The 17,688-nt window shown below is 46.9% G+C and overlaps 1 protein-coding gene across 2 annotated transcripts in view; it reads right to left on the bottom strand.

The window, feature by feature from the left end:
* Positions 1-12,096: 12,096 nt before the first annotated feature.
* LOC101731011 (zinc finger protein 436-like) overlaps positions 12,097-17,688 on the bottom strand; it is a 46,715-nt gene continuing 41,123 nt past the window's right edge. For both annotated transcript variants that reach the window (XM_031901963.1, XM_031901964.1), the window contains one exon: positions 12,097-13,465. In XM_031901963.1, the coding sequence (XP_031757823.1) occupies positions 12,609-13,465 (857 nt within the window). In that variant the 3' untranslated portion in view covers positions 12,097-12,608. The remainder of the gene's footprint in view (positions 13,466-17,688) is intronic.

Below are 17,688 nucleotides of genomic sequence, written 5' to 3' on the forward strand. Positions count from 1 at the left end.
CTTGCCGAGCTCCCCTACAGGCACCAAACAGAATTATAATATATATAGAAACAAAACGCTCGAGCCAAACGTCGGCCTCTCCCTGCCGAGCTCCCCTACAGGCACCAAACAGAATTATAATATATATAGAAACAAAACGCTCGAGCCAAACGCCGGCCTCTCCCTGCCGAGCTCCCCTACAGGCACCAAACAGAGTTATAATATAAATAGAAACAAAATGCTCGAGCCAAACGCCGGCCTCTCCCTGCCGACCTCCCCTACAGGCGCCAAACAGAATTAGAATATATATAGAAACAAAACGCTCGAGCCAAACGCCGGCCTCTCCCTGCCGACCTCCCCTACAGGCGCCAAACAGAATTATAATATATATAGAAACAAAACGCTCGAGCCAAACGCCGGCCTCTCCCTGCCGACCTCCCCTACAGGCACCAAACAGAGTTATAATATATATAGAAACAAAACGCTCGAGCCAAACGCCGGCCTCTCCCTGCCGAGCTCCCCTACAGGCGCCAAACAGAATTATAATATATATAGAAACAAAATGCTCGAGCCAAACGCCGGCCTCTCCCTGCCGAGCTCCCCTACAGGCGCCAAACAGAATTATAATATATATAGAAACAAAACGCTCGAGCCAAACGCCGGCCTCTCCCTGTCGAGCTCCCCTACAGGCGCCAAACAGAATTATAATATATATAGAAACAAAACGCTCGAGCCAAACGCCGGCCTCTCCCTGCCGAGCTCCCCTACAGGCACCAAACAGAGTTATAATATATATAGAAACAAAACGCTCGAGCCAAACGCCGGCCTCTCCCTGCCGAGCTCCCCTACAGGCACCAAACAGAGTTATAATATATATACAAACAAAACGCTTGAGCCAAACGCCGGCCTCTCCCTGCCGAGCTCCCCTACAGGCGCCAAACAGAGTTATAATATATATAGAAACAAAACGCTCGAGCCAAACGCCGGCCTCTCCCTGCCGAGCTCCCCTACAGGCGCCAAACAGAATTAGAATATATATAGAAACAAAACGCTCGAGCCAAACGCCGGCCTCTCCCTGCCGAGCTCCCCTACAGGCACCAAACAGAGTTATAATATATATAGAAACAAAATGCTCGAGCCAAACGCCGGCCTCTCCCTGTCGAGCTCCCCTACAGGCACCAAACAGAATTATAATATATATAGAAACAAAACGCTCGAGCCAAACGCCGGCCTCTCCCTGCCGAGCTCCCCTACAGGCGCCAAACAGAATTATAATATATATAGAAACAAAACGCTCGAACCAAACGCCGGCCTCTCCCTGCCGACCTCCCTTACAGGCGCCAAACAAAGTTATAATATATATAGAAACAAAATGCTCGAGCCAAACGCCGGCCTCTCCCTGCCGAGCTCCCCTACAGGCGCCAAACAGAATAATAATATATATAGAAACAAAAACGCTCGAGCCAAACACCGGCCTCTCCCTGCCAAGCTCCCCTACAGGCGCCAAACAGAGTTATAATATATATAGAAACAAAACGCTCGAGCCAAACGCCGGCCTCTCCCTGCCGAGCTCCCCTACAGGCGCCAAACAGAATTAGAATATATATAGAAACAAAACGCTCGAGCCAAACACCGGCCTCTCCCTGCCGAGCTCCCCTACAGGCACCAAACAGAGTTATAATATATATAGAAACAAAATGCTCGAACCAAACGCCGGCCTCTCCCTATCGAGCTCCCCTACAGGCACCAAACAGAATTATAATATATATAGAAACAAAACGCTCGAGCCAAACGCCGGCCTCTCCCTGCCGAGCTCCCCTACAGGCGCCAAACAGAATTATAATATATATAGAAACAAAACGCTCGAGCCAAACGCCGGCCTCTCCCTGCCGACCTCCCTTACAGGCGCCAAACAAAGTTATAATATATATAGAAACAAAATGCTCGAGCCAAACGCCGGCCTCTCCCTGCCGAGCTCCCCTACAGGCGCCAAACAGAATAATAATATATATAGAAACAAAACGCTCGAGCCAAACACCGGCCTCTCCCTGCCAAGCTCCCCTACAGGCGCCAAACAGAATTATAATATATATAGAAACAAAACGCTCGAGCCAAACGCCGGCCTCTCCCTGCCGAGCTCCCCTACAGGCACCAAACAGAGTTATAATATATATACAAACAAAACGCTCGAGCCAAACGCCGGCCTCTCCCTGCCGAGCTCCCCTACAGGCGCCAAACAGAGTTATAATATATATAGAAACAAAACGCTCGAGCCAAACGCCGGCCTCTCCCTGCCGAGCTCCCCTACAGGCGCCAAACAGAATTAGAATATATATAGAAACAAAACGCTCGAGCCAAACACCGGCCTCTCCCTGCCGAGCTCCCCTACAGGCACCAAACAGAGTTATAATATATATAGAAACAAAATGCTCGAACCAAACGCCGGCCTCTCCCTGTCGAGCTCCCCTACAGGCACCAAACAGAATTATAATATATATAGAAACAAAACGCTCGAGCCAAACGCCGGCCTCTCCCTGCCGAGCTCCCCTACAGGCGCCAAACAGAATTATAATATATATAGAAACAAAACGCTCGAGCCAAACGCCGGCCTCTCCCTGCCGACCTCCCTTACAGGCGCCAAACAAAGTTATAATATATATAGAAACAAAATGCTCGAGCCAAACGCCGGCCTCTCCCTGCCGAGCTCCCCTACAGGCGCCAAACAGAATTATAATATATATAGAAACAAAATGCTCGAGCCAAACGCCGGCCTCTCCCTGCCGAGCTCCCCTACAGGCGCCAAACAGAATTATAATATATATAGAAACAAAACGCTCGAGCCAAACGCCGGCCTCTCCCTGTCGAGCTCCCCTACAGGCGCCAAACAGAATTATAATATATATAGAAACAAAACGCTCGAGCCAAACGCCGGCCTCTCCCTGCCGAGCTCCCCTACAGGCACCAAACAGAGTTATAATATATATACAAACAAAACGCTCGAGCCAAACGCCGGCCTCTCCCTGCCGAGCTCCCCTACAGGCGCCAAACAGAGTTATAATATATATAGAAACAAAACGCTCGAGCCAAACGCCGGCCTCTCCCTGCCGAGCTCCCCTACAGGCGCCAAACAGAATTAGAATATATATAGAAACAAAACGCTCGAGCCAAACGCCGGCCTCTCCCTGCCGAGCTCCCCTACAGGCACCAAACAGAGTTATAATATATATAGAAACAAAATGCTCGAGCCAAACGCCGGCCTCTCCCTGTCGAGCTCCCCTACAGGCACCAAACAGAATTATAATATATATAGAAACAAAACGCTCGAGCCAAACGCCGGCCTCTCCCTGCCGAGCTCCCCTACAGGCGCCAAACAGAATTATAATATATATAGAAACAAAACGCTCGAACCAAACGCCGGCCTCTCCCTGCCGACCTCCCTTACAGGCGCCAAACAAAGTTATAATATATATAGAAACAAAATGCTCGAGCCAAACGCCGGCCTCTCCCTGCCGAGCTCCCCTACAGGCGCCAAACAGAATAATAATATATATAGAAACAAAACGCTCGAGCCAAACACCGGCCTCTCCCTGCCAAGCTCCCCTACAGGCGCCAAACAGAGTTATAATATATATAGAAACAAAACGCTCGAGCCAAACGCCGGCCTCTCCCTGCCGAGCTCCCCTACAGGCGCCAAACAGAATTAGAATATATATAGAAACAAAACGCTCGAGCCAAACACCGGCCTCTCCCTGCCGAGCTCCCCTACAGGCACCAAACAGAGTTATAATATATATAGAAACAAAATGCTCGAACCAAACGCCGGCCTCTCCCTATCGAGCTCCCCTACAGGCACCAAACAGAATTATAATATATATAGAAACAAAACGCTCGAGCCAAACGCCGGCCTCTCCCTGCCGAGCTCCCCTACAGGCGCCAAACAGAATTATAATATATATAGAAACAAAACGCTCGAGCCAAACGCCGGCCTCTCCCTGCCGACCTCCCTTACAGGCGCCAAACAAAGTTATAATATATATAGAAACAAAATGCTCGAGCCAAACGCCGGCCTCTCCCTGCCGAGCTCCCCTACAGGCGCCAAACAGAATAATAATATATATAGAAACAAAACGCTCGAGCCAAACACCGGCCTCTCCCTGCCAAGCTCCCCTACAGGCGCCAAACAGAATTATAATATATATAGAAACAAAACGCTCGAGCCAAACGCCGGCCTCTCCCTGCCGAGCTCCCCTACAGGCACCAAACAGAGTTATAATATATATACAAACAAAACGCTCGAGCCAAACGCCGGCCTCTCCCTGCCGAGCTCCCCTACAGGCGCCAAACAGAGTTATAATATATATAGAAACAAAACGCTCGAGCCAAACGCCGGCCTCTCCCTGCCGAGCTCCCCTACAGGCGCCAAACAGAATTAGAATATATATAGAAACAAAACGCTCGAGCCAAACACCGGCCTCTCCCTGCCGAGCTCCCCTACAGGCACCAAACAGAGTTATAATATATATAGAAACAAAATGCTCGAACCAAACGCCGGCCTCTCCCTGTCGAGCTCCCCTACAGGCACCAAACAGAATTATAATATATATAGAAACAAAACGCTCGAGCCAAACGCCGGCCTCTCCCTGCCGAGCTCCCCTACAGGCGCCAAACAGAATTATAATATATATAGAAACAAAACGCTCGAGCCAAACGCCGGCCTCTCCCTGCCGACCTCCCTTACAGGCGCCAAACAAAGTTATAATATATATAGTAACAAAATGCTCGAGCCAAACGCCGGCCTCTCCCTGCCGAGCTCCCCTACAGGCGCCAAACAGAATAATAATATATATAGAAACAAAACGCTCGAGCCAAACTCCGGCCTCTCCCTGCCAAGCTCCCCTACAGGCGCCAAACAGAATTATAATATATATAGAAACAAAACGCTCGAGCCAAACGCCGGCCTCTCCCTGCCGAGCTCCCCTACAGGCGCCAAACAGAATTAGAATATATACAGAAACAAAACGCTCGAGCCAAACGCCAGCCTCTCCCTGCCGAGCTCCCCTACAGGCACCAAACAGAGTTATAATATATATAGAAACAAAACGCTCAAGCCAAACGCCGGCCTCTCCCTGCCAACCTCCCCTACAGGAGCCAAACAGAGTTATAATATATATAGTAACAAAATGCTCGAGCCAAACGCCGGCCTCTCCCTGTCGAGCTCCCCTACAGGCACCAAACAGAATTATAATATATATAGAAACAAAACGCTCGAGCCAAACGCCGGCCTCTCCCTGCCAAGCTCCCCTACAGGCACCAAACAGAATTATAATATATATAGAAACAAAACGCTCGAGCCAAACGCCGGCCTCTACCTGCCGACCTCCCTTACAGGCGCCAAACAAAGTTATAATATATATAGAAACAAAACGCTCGAGCCAAACGCCGGCCTCTCCCTGCCGAGCTCCCCTACAGGCACCAAACAGAATTATAATATATATAGAAACAAAATGCTCGAGCCAAACGCCGGCCTCTCCCTGCCGAGCTCCCCTACAGGCGCCAAACAGAGTTATAATATATATAGAAACAAAACGCTCGAGCCAAACGCCGGCCTCTCCCTGCCGACCTCCCCTACAGTCGCCAAACAGAGTTATAATATATATAGAAACAAAACGCTCGAGCCAAACGCCGGCCTCTCCCTGCCAACCTCCCCTACAGGCGCCAAACAGAGTCATAATATATATAGAAACAAAATGCTTGAGCCAAACGTCGGCCTCTCCCTGCCAAGCTCCCCTACAGGCGCCAAACAGAATTATAATATATATAGAAACAAAACGCTCGAGCCAAACGCCGGCCTCTCCCTGCCGAGCTCCCCTACAGGTGCCAAACAGAATTATAATATATATAGAAACAAAACGCTCGAGCCAAACGCCGGCCTCTCCCTGCCGACCTCCCTTACAGGCGCCAAACAAAGTTATAATATATATAGAAACAAAATGCTCGAGCCAAACGCCGGCCTCTCCCTGCCGAGCTCCCCTACAGGCGCCAAACAGAATAATAATATATATAGAAACAAAACGCTCGAGCCAAACACCGGCCTCTCCCTGCCAAGCTCCCCTACAGGCGCCAAACAGAATTATAATATATATAGAAACAAAACGCTCGAGCCAAACGCCGGCCTCTCCCTGCCGAGCTCCCCTACAGGCGCCAAACAGAATTATAATATATATAGAAACAAAATGCTCGAGCCAAACGCCGGCCTCTCCCTGCCGAGCTCCCCTACAGGCGCCAAACAGAGTTATAATATATATAGAAACAAAACGCTCGAGCCAAACGCCGGCCTCTCCCTGCCGACCTCCCCTACAGGCGCCAAACAGAGTTATAATATATATAGAAACAAAACGCTCTAGCCAAACGCCGGCCTCTCCCTGCCAAGCTCCCCTACAGGCACCAAACAGAATTATAATATATATAGAAACAAAACGCTCGAGCCAAACGCCGGCCTCTACCTGCCGACCTCCCTTACAGGCGCCAAACAAAGTTATAATATATATAGAAACAAAACGCTCGAGCCAAACGCCGGCCTCTCCCTGCCGAGCTCCCCTACAGGCACCAAACAGAATTATAATATATATAGAAACAAAATGCTCGAGCCAAACGCCGGCCTCTCCCTGCCGAGCTCCCCTACAGGCGCCAAACAGAGTTATAATATATATAGAAACAAAACGCTCGAGCCAAACGCCGGCCTCTCCCTGCCGACCTCCCCTACAGTCGCCAAACAGAGTTATAATATATATAGAAACAAAACGCTCGAGCCAAACGCCGGCCTCTCCCTGCCAACCTCCCCTACAGGCGCCAAACAGAGTCATAATATATATAGAAACAAAATGCTTGAGCCAAACGTCGGCCTCTCCCTGCCAAGCTCCCCTACAGGCGCCAAACAGAATTATAATATATATAGAAACAAAACGCTCGAGCCAAACGCCGGCCTCTCCCTGCCGAGCTCCCCTACAGGTGCCAAACAGAATTATAATATATATAGAAACAAAACGCTCGAGCCAAACGCCGGCCTCTCCCTGCCGACCTCCCTTACAGGCGCCAAACAAAGTTATAATATATATAGAAACAAAATGCTCGAGCCAAACGCCGGCCTCTCCCTGCCGAGCTCCCCTACAGGCGCCAAACAGAATAATAATATATATAGAAACAAAACGCTCGAGCCAAACACCGGCCTCTCCCTGCCAAGCTCCCCTACAGGCGCCAAACAGAATTATAATATATATAGAAACAAAACGCTCGAGCCAAACGCCGGCCTCTCCCTGCCGAGCTCCCCTACAGGCGCCAAACAGAATTATAATATATATAGAAACAAAATGCTCGAGCCAAACGCCGGCCTCTCCCTGCCGAGCTCCCCTACAGGCGCCAAACAGAGTTATAATATATATAGAAACAAAACGCTCGAGCCAAACGCCGGCCTCTCCCTGCCGACCTCCCCTACAGGCGCCAAACAGAGTTATAATATATATAGAAACAAAACGCTCTAGCCAAACGCCGGCCTCTCCCTGCCGAGCTCCCCTACAGGCGCCAAACAGAGTTATAATATATATAGAAACAAAACGCTCGAGCCAAACGCCGGCCTCTCCCTGCCGACCTCCCCTACAGGCGCCAAACAGAGTTATAATATATATAGAAACAAAACGCTCTAGCCAAACGCCGGCCTCTCCCTGCCGAGCTCCCCTACAGGCGCCAAACAGAGTTATAATATATATAGAAACAAAACGCTCGAGCCAAACGCTGGCCTCTCCCTGCCGAGCTCCCCTACAGGCGCCAAACAGAGTTATAATATATATAGAAACAAAATGCTCGAGCCAAACGCCGGCCTCTCCCTGCCGAGCTCCCCTACAGGCGCCAAACAGAGTTATAATATATATAGAAACAAAACGCTCGAGCCAAACGCCGGCCTCTCCCTGCTGAGCTCCCCTACAGGCGCCAAACAGAATTATAATATATATAGAAACAAAACGCTCGAGCCAAACGCCGGCCTCTCCCTGCCGAGCTCCCCTACAGGCGCCAAACAGAATTATAATATATATAGAAACAAAACGCTCGAGCCAAACGCCGGCCTCTCCCTGCCGAGCTCCCCTACAGGCGCCAAACAGAGTTATAATATATATAGAAACAAAACGCTCGAGCCAAACGCCGGCCTCTCCCTGCCGAGCTCCCCTACAGGCGCCAAACAGAATTATAATATATATAGAAACAAAATGCTCGAGCCAAACGCCGGCCTCTCCCTGCCGAGCTCCCCTACAGGCGCCAAACAGAATTATAATATATATAGAAACAAAATGCTCGAGCCAAACGCCGGCCTCTCCCTGCCGAGCTCCCCTACAGGCGCCAAACAGAATTATAATATATATAGAAACAAAATGCTCGAGCCAAACGCCGGCCTCTCCCTGCCGACCTCCCCTACAGGCGCCAAACAGAGTTATAATATATATTGATTATAGAGTCCTTTAGAACATCAAAAAAAGGAAAAGGTTTAGGTTGTGAAATGTATATTTTTTACGATGTTTAAAGAAAGAAACCCTATCAACAAACCCCCCCCCCCCCCCGCAGGGTTGTGGCAATAACACTTCCACTGACATGAATAAATCCCAGAGTTCTAACAAAAAGCGCTGGGAGGGGGGCAATTCCTGGAGGCGGAGCAACCCTAATATTAGTGGCAGTTCTACAGTCGCATTATGGGGGCACAGCAACAAACTCGTATGAGAAACATGGTGGGGACGGGGGTAACAGTCAATATGAACTTCCCTGTTATTAGAGATAAAGTCACTTACTATTCAGCATAATGTAATATGATTAGACCATATATGGGTGTGGCTCTGGCATTTCATTGGTGGAATATAAATACGTTACTGCAAACTCTTCATTGGTGGAATATAAATGGACGTGACTGCGCAAACTTCTGATTGGTGGAATATAAATGGGCGTGACTGTGCAAACTCTCCATTGGTGGAATATAAATGGGCGTGACTGTGCAAACTCTCCATTGGTGGAACATAAATGGGTGTGACTGTGCAAACTCTTCATTGGTGGAATATAAATGGGTGTGACTGTGCAACTCTCCATTGGTGGAATATAAATGGGTGTGACTGTGCAAACTCTTCATTGGTGGAATATAAATGGGTGTGACTGTGCAAACTCTTCATTGGTGGAATATAAATGGGCGTGACTGTGCAAACTCTCCATTGGTGGAATATAAATGGGCGTGACTGTGCAAACTCTTCATTGGTGGAATATAAATGGGCGTGACTGTGCAAACTCTTCATTGGTGGAATATAAATGGACGTGACTGTGCAAACTTCTGATTGTTGGAATATAAATGGATGTGACTGTGCAAACTCTTCATTGGTGGAATATAAATGGGTGTGACTGTGCAAACTCTTCATTGGTGGAATATAAATGGGCGTGACTGTGCAAACTCCATTGGTGGAATATAAATGGGCGTGACTGTGCAAACTCTCCATTGGTGAAATATAAATGGACGTGACTGTGCAAACTTCTGATTGGTGGAATATAAATGGGCGTGACTGTGCAAACTCTTCATTGGTGGAATATAAATGGACTTGACTGTGCAAACTCTCCATTGGTGGAATATAAATGGGTGTGACTGTGCAAACTCTTCATTGGTGGAATATAAATGGACGTGATTGTGCAAACTCTTCATTGGTGGAATAAAAATGGGTGTGACTGTGCAAACTCTTCATTGGTGGAATATAAATGGGTGTGACTGTGCAAACTCTTCATTGGTGGAATATAAATGGGCGTGACTGTGCAAACTCTCCATTGGTGGAATATAAATGGACGTGACTGTGCAAACTTCTGATTGTTGGAATATAAATGGATGTGACTGTGCAAACTCTTCATTGGTGGAATATAAATGGGCGTGACTGTGCAAACTCTTCATTGGTGGAATATAAATGGGTGTGACTGTGCAAACTCTTCATTGGTGGAATATAAATGGACGTGACTGTGCAAACTCTCCATTGGTGGAATATAAATGGGTGTGACTGTGCAAACTCTCCATTGGTGGAATATAAATGGACGTGACTGTGCAAACTTCTGATTGTTGGAATATAAATGGATGTGACTGTGCAAACTCTTCATTGGTGGAATATAAATGGACGTGACTGTGCAAACTCTCCATTGGTGGAATATAAATGGGTGTGACTGTGCAAACTCTTCATTGGTGGAATATAAATGGACGTGACTGTGCAAACTCTCCATTGGTGGAATATAAATGGGTGTGACTGTGCAAACTCTTCATTGGTGGAATATAAATGGGTGTGACTGTGCAAACTCTCTATTGGTGGAATATAAATGGGTGTGACTGTGCAAACTCTTCATTGGTGGAATATAAATGGACGGGACTGTGCAAACTCTCCATTGGTGGAATATAATTGGGTGTGACTGTGCAAACCTATCATTGGTGGAATATAAATGGGCGTGACTGTGCAAACTTATCATTGGTGGAATATAAATGGGTGTGACTGTGCAAACTCTTCATTGGTGGAATATAAATGGGTGTGACTGTACAAACTTATCATTGTTGGAATATAAATGGATGTGACTGTGCAAACTCTTCATTGGTGGAATATAAATGGGTGTGACTGTGCAAACTCTCCATTGGTGGAATATAAATGGGTGTGACTGTGCAAACTCTTTATTGGTGGAATATAAATGGGTGTGACTGTGCAAATTTATCATTGGTGGAATATAAATGGGCGTGCCTGTGCAAACGTATCATTGTTGGAATATAAATGGGCGTGACTGTGCAAAGTTATCATTGTTGGAATATAAATGGGCGTGACTGTGCAAACACAAACTCTTCATTGGTGGAATATAAATGGGTGTGACTGTGCAAACTCTTCATTGGTGGAATATAAATGGGTGTGACTGTGCAAACTCTTCATTGGTGGAATATAAATGGGTGTGACTGTGCAAACTCTTCATTGGTGGAATATAAATGGGTGTGACTGTGCAAACTCTTCATTGGTGGAATATAAATGGGTGTGACTGTGCAAACTTATCATTGTTGGAATATAAATGGGTGTGACTGTGCAAACACAAACTCTTCATTGGTGGAATATAAATGGGTGTGACTGTGCATACTCTTCATTGGTGGAATATAAATGGGTGTGACTGTGCAAACTCTTCATTGGCGGAATATAAATGGGCGTGACTGTGCAAACTCTTCATTGGTGGAATATAAATGGGTGTGACTGTGCAAACTCTTCATTGGTGGAATATAAATGGGTGTGACTGTGCAAACTCTTCATTGGTGGAATATAAATGGGTGTGACTGTGCATACTCTTCATTGGTGGAATATAAATGGGTGTGACTGTGCAAACTCTTCATTGGCGGAATATAAATGGGCGTGGCTGTGCAAACTCTTCATTGGCGGAATATAAATGGGCGTGACTGTGCAAACTCTTCATTGGTGGAATATAAATGGGTGTGACTGTGCAAACTCTTCATTGGCGGAATATAAATGGGCGTGACTGTGCAAACTCTTCATTGGTGGAATATAAATGGGTGTGACTGTGCAAACTCTTCATTGGCTGAATATAAATGGGTGTGACTGTGCAAACTCTTCATTGGCGGAATATAAATGGGTGTGACTGTGCAAACTCTTCATTGGTGGAATATAAATGGGTGTGACTGTGCAAACTTCTGATTGGTGGAATATAAATGGGCGTGACTCTGCAAACTCTCCATTGGTGGAATATAAATGGGTGTGACTGTGCAAACTTTTCATTGGTGGAATATAAATGGGCGTGACTGTGCAAACTCTTCATTGGTGGAATATAAATGGGTGTGACTGTGCAAACTCTTCATTGGTGGAATATAAATGGGCGTGACTATGCAAACTCTTCATTGGTGGAATATAAATGGGCGTGACTATGCAAACTCTTCATTGGTGGACATTTTATCAAGTGCTCAGCCTTCGGTGTGTAGGGTCCATAATACCACTAGAACACTCAAGCGCTCATTCACCAACCATTGTACAGTCTACCTTTCCGCTAAACAGAACAGAACTCAGCTACTGTCACCCAGTTGGGTCACTTAGCAGAAACAAAAGGGAAAACTCACTTTTAATAGAAATTAACCCATGAGAACCCTGAACACCAGGATAGGAAGAAAATACATCCCTAAAGATGCTGCCATTAGGGGTGTAACATGGATTAGATGAACTAGAACCATGGCAGCTGGGAAATATAAAGTGCCAATTCTCTGGAACCATCTGCCACGTGCAGGACTGGACCAAGTTCCCAGAGGAGATCCTATCGGTGAAGGGGCTGAATCACACACAGAAAGATAAATGGGAACTCATTAATGGACAGGGGAGACCTCCAAACAAGGTGCTGAGAAGTTTGTATCTCCTTTGGGTTCTAATGCACTCACTGGAGCGCTGAAACCTCCCTTTAGCCATGGATCTGAAGCCACAGAAAGAGGGGTGACCTGGACAGTCGTTCCTTCTGCTTGGAGAACTCCAAGTGGCTTCTGCCCCAATGGCCTGAGCCACTCATTCATAAAGTAACTTCTATGCCCAAGTTCTTGCTAGAAACATCTATCATTTCTCAGGCCAAAGAGTCTTCCAAGTCAGCTTTCTACGCTCCCCGAGTCGTTGGTGCGATTTTTGGTGGCCCAGAAGGCTGGTTTTCTGCCGGAAGCTTTTGCCACATTCAAAGCAAACAAAGGGTTTCTCCCCCGTGTGAGTTCTCTGGTGCACCGTTAGGTGGGAGTTGACACTGAAGGTTTTGAGGCATTCTGGGCACTGGTATGGCCTCTCGCCTGTGTGTGTTCTCAGATGGACCTTCAGATGGTAGGACTTGGTGAACCTCTTGCCACAAACCTGACACCCATAGGGCCTCTCCCCTGTGTGCGTTCTCTGATGGACCTTGAGGTGGGCGCTTTTGTGAAAACGTTTCTCACACACAAGGCACTTGTATGGCCTCTCTCCTGTGTGGATTCTCTGGTGTATCTTGAGTTTGTAGGAGCTGGAGAAGCCCTTACCGCAATCTCCACATATATAAGGTGCTGGCACCACCGGGCAGCCTCCGAGAAGGGCAGATGAAGGCTGTTGGGGAATGTACACCCCACCACCACCCCCTTCCTGTGGGTTACACGTCCATGGCGTGTGGACTGACTGGTGTAGAAGCAACATCTCACTCTCACTAAAGCTCTGCTGGCATTCGGAGCACTGAAATGCCCTGGGTGGGGTGGGGCTAGATGGGTCGGTAAAGTCGTACGCACACTGGGACTGACCAATCCTGTATATGGATTGACACTTCCGAGCCCGGGGAAGTCGAATGGTGGAAGTGTTATCCCAGTCCTCCTGGGGTAAGTGAGAACTGTTCCCTATGGGCACGTCGTCAGGCTGAAAGGGGGTAAGGCAATCCTCCAATACCCTGCTGCCAAAACCGTCACCTGTTGATCCAAACAGAACAGAACCTGAGTTCTGGGACATATCTAGATAGCAGAACAGTATTAAAACCAGATTGGCTAGACTTACCCTTTATTTCTTCAGTTGTCTTCCATGAGAGAGCAGCCATGTTACTAAGCCTATGGGCGTGGCTACAGGTCTGGCAAAGCCAATCAGCCCTCAGCTCCAGTGATGTGATGGGTATGGCTAGGGGAAAGCATTCACCTGCAGTAGGGAAGATTTATCCTGGGGTGCAGATACCCTTTGGGGCAGAATAGAGTGAGAAGGATCTTGAGAAATAGCTTGTATTGCTCTGGCATTGTAAGGGTTAACAAGGGAAACCTTTGCTCTCAGGCTCACAATGAGACCATTAATTAGAGCCCCCAGCAGGGGGCGGTGTAATGGTGATTCCTTATGCGGAGCTGCACCATTTGGGCAAGGAAGCTGGGGCAGCCAATGGAAAGGAGCTGTGAGCCTAGAGCTGCAGAGGGGCAGTTATGAACGTAGAGGGGTTATAGGGTGGGATCCATATCCCTCTGATTATAGGGCGATGTGTGGGTTCTGACCAGGCCCAGACTGGCGATGTGTGGGTTCTGATCTTTGAGGGAATTGGCGGTACTGTAATGGGTCTAATAGTACTGTAACAGAACCGGCTGTACTGTAATGGGTCTGATTGTACTGTAAGGGTTCTGATTATACTTTGAGGGAATTGCTGGACCTGCAATAAATCTGATTATACTGTAAGGGAGCCGGCTGTACTGTAATGGATCGGACTGTACTGTAATGGATCTGACTGTACTGTAAGGGAGCCGGCTGTACTGTAATGGATCTGACTGTACTGTAAGGGAGCCGGCTGTACTGTAATGGATCGGACTGTACTGTAAGGGAACCGGCTGTACTGTAATGGATCTGACTGTACTGTAAGGGAACCGGCTGTACTGTAATGGATCTGACTGTACTGTAAGGGAGCCGGCTGTACTGTAATGGATCGGACTGTACTGTAAGGGAACCGGCTGTACTGTAATGGATCGGACTGTACTGTAAGAGAACCGACTGTACTGTAATGGATCTGACTGTACTGTAAGGGAACCGGCTGTACTGTAATGGATCTGCCTGTAATATAAGGGAATCGGCTGTACTATAATGGATCTGACTGTACTGTAAGGGAATCGGCAGTACTGTAATGGATCTGACTGTAGTGTAAGGCAACAGGCTGTACTGTAATGGATCTGACTGTACTGTAAGGGAATCGGCTGTACTGTAATGGATCTGACTGTACTGTAAGTGAATCGTCTGTGCTGTAATGGATCTGCCTGTACTATAAGGGAATTGGCTGTACTATAATGGATCTGACTGTACTGTAAGGGAATCGGCTGTACTGTAATGGATCTGACTGTACTGTAAAAGAACAGGGTGTACTGTAATGGATCTGACTGTACTGTAAGTTAATTGGCTGTACTGTAATGGATCTGACTTACTGTAATGGAATCGGCTGTACTATAATGTGATCTGCCTGTACTGTAAGGAAACTGGCTGTACTGTAATGGATCTGACTGTACTGTAAGGGAACCGACTGTACTGTAATGGATCTGACTGTACTGTAAGGAAACTGGCTGTACTGTAATGGATCTGACTGTACTGTAAGGGAACCGACTACTGTAATGGATCTGACTGTACTGTAAGGAAACTGGCTGTACTGTAATGGATCTGACTGTACTGTAAGGGAACCGACTGTACTGTAATGGATCTGACTGTACTGTAAGAGAACCGGCTGTACTGTAATGGATCTGACTGTAGTGTAAGGAAACCGGCTGTACTGTAATGGGTCTGACTGTACTGTAAGGGAACCGGCTGTACTGTAATGGATCTGACTGTACTATAAGGGAATCGGCTGTACTATAATGGATCTGACTGTACTGTAAGGGAATCGGCTGTACTGTAATGGATCTGACTGTACTGTAAAAGAAGAGGGTGTACTGTAATGTATCTGACTGTACTGTAAGTTAATTGGCTGTACTGTAATGGATCTGACTTACTGTAATGGAATCGGCTGTACTATAATGTGATCTGACTGTACTGTAAGGAAACTGGCTGTACTGTAATGGATCGGACTGTACTGTAAGAGAACCAGCTGTACTGTAATGGATCTGACTGTACTGTAAGGGAACCAGCTGTACTGTAATGGATCTGACTGTACTGTAAGAGAACCGGCTGTACTGTAATGGATCTGACTGTAGTGTAAGGAAACCGGCTGTACTGTAATGGATCGGACTGTACTGTAAGGGAACCGGCTGTACTGTAATGGATCGGACTGTACTGTAAGGGAACCGGCTGTACTGTAATGGATCGGACTGTACTGTAATGTAACCGGCTGCACTGTAATGGATCTGACTGTACTGTAGGGGAACCGGCTGTACTGTAATGGATCTGACTGTACTGTAAGAGAACCGACTGTACTGTAATGGATCTGACTGTACTGTAAGGGAACCGGCTGCACTGTAATGGATCTGACTGTACTGTAGGGGAACCGGCTGTACTGTAATGGATCTGACTGTACTGTAAGAGAACCGACTGTACTGTAATGGATCTGACTGTACTGTAAGGGAACCGGCTGCACTGTAATGGATCTGACTGTACTGTAGGGGAACCGGCTGTACTGTAATGGATCTGACTGTACTGTAAGAGAACCGACTGTACTGTAATGGATCTGACTGTACTGTAAGGGAACCGGCTGTACTGTAATGGATCGGACTGTACTGTAATGGAATCGGCTGTACTATAATGTGATCTGACTGTACTGTAAGGAAACTGGCTGTACTGTAATGGATCGGACTGTACTGTAAGAGAACCAGCTGTACTGTAATGGATCTGACTGTACTGTAAGGGAACCAGCTGTACTGTAATGGATCTGACTGTACTGTAAGAGAACCGGCTGTACTGTAATGGATCTGACTGTAGTGTAAGGAAACCGGCTGTACTGTAATGGATCGGACTGTACTGTAAGGCAACAGGCTGTACTGTAATGGATCTGACTGTACTGTAAGGGAACCGGCTGTACTGTAATGGATCTGCCTGTAATATAAGGGAATCGGCTGTACTATAATGGATCTGACTGTAGTGTAAGGCAACAGGCTGTACTGTAATGGATCTGATTGTACTGTAAGAGAACCGGCTGTACTGTAATGGATCGGACTGTACTGTAAGGGAACCGGCTGTACTATAATGGATCTGACTGTAGTGTAAGGCAACAGGCTGTACTGTAATGGATCTGATTGTACTGTAAGGGAACCGGCTGTACTGTAATGGATCTGCCTGTAATATAAGGGAATCGGCTGTACTATAATGGATCTGACTGTACTGTAAGGGAATCGGCAGTACTGTAATGGATCTGACTGTAGTGTAAGGCAACAGGCTGTACTGTAATGGATCTGACTGTACTGTAAGTGAATCGGCTGTGCTGTAATGGATCTGCCTGTACTGTAAGGGAATCGGCTGTACTATAATGGATCTGACTGTACTGTAAGGGAATCGGCTGTACTGTAATGGATCTGACTGTACTGTAAGTGAATCGGCTGTGCTGTAATGGATCTGCCTGTACTATAAGGGAATTGGCTGTACTATAATGGATCTGACTGTACTGTAAGGGAATCGGCAGTACTGTAATGGATCTGACTGTAGTGTAAGGCAACAGGCTGTACTGTAATGGATCTGATTGTACTGTAAGGGAACCGGCTGTACTGTAATGGATCTGCCTGTAATATAAGGGAATCGGCTGTACTATAATGGATCTGACTGTACTGTAAGGGAATCGGCTGTACTGTAATGGATCTGACTGTACTGTAAGTGAATCGGCTGTGCTGTAATGGATCTGCCTGTACTGTAAGGGAATCGGCTGTACTATAATGGATCTGACTGTACTGTAAGGGAATCGGCTGTACTGTAATGGATCTGACTGTACTGTAAGTGAATCGGCTGTGCTGTAATGGATCTGCCTGTACTATAAGGGAATTGGCTGTACTATAATGGATCTGACTGTACTGTAAGGGAATCGGCTGTACTGTAATGGATCTGACTGTACTGTAAAAGAACAGGGTGTACTGTAATGGATCTGACTGTACTGTAAGTTAATTGGCTGTACTGTAATGGATCTGACTTACTGTAATGGAATCGGCTGTACTATAATGTGATCTGCCTGTACTGTAAGGAAACTGGCTGTACTGTAATGGAT

This window comes from Xenopus tropicalis, chromosome 5, assembly GCF_000004195.4.
Source record: "Xenopus tropicalis strain Nigerian chromosome 5, UCB_Xtro_10.0, whole genome shotgun sequence".
Classification (NCBI taxonomy): Eukaryota; Metazoa; Chordata; class Amphibia; order Anura; family Pipidae; genus Xenopus; species Xenopus tropicalis.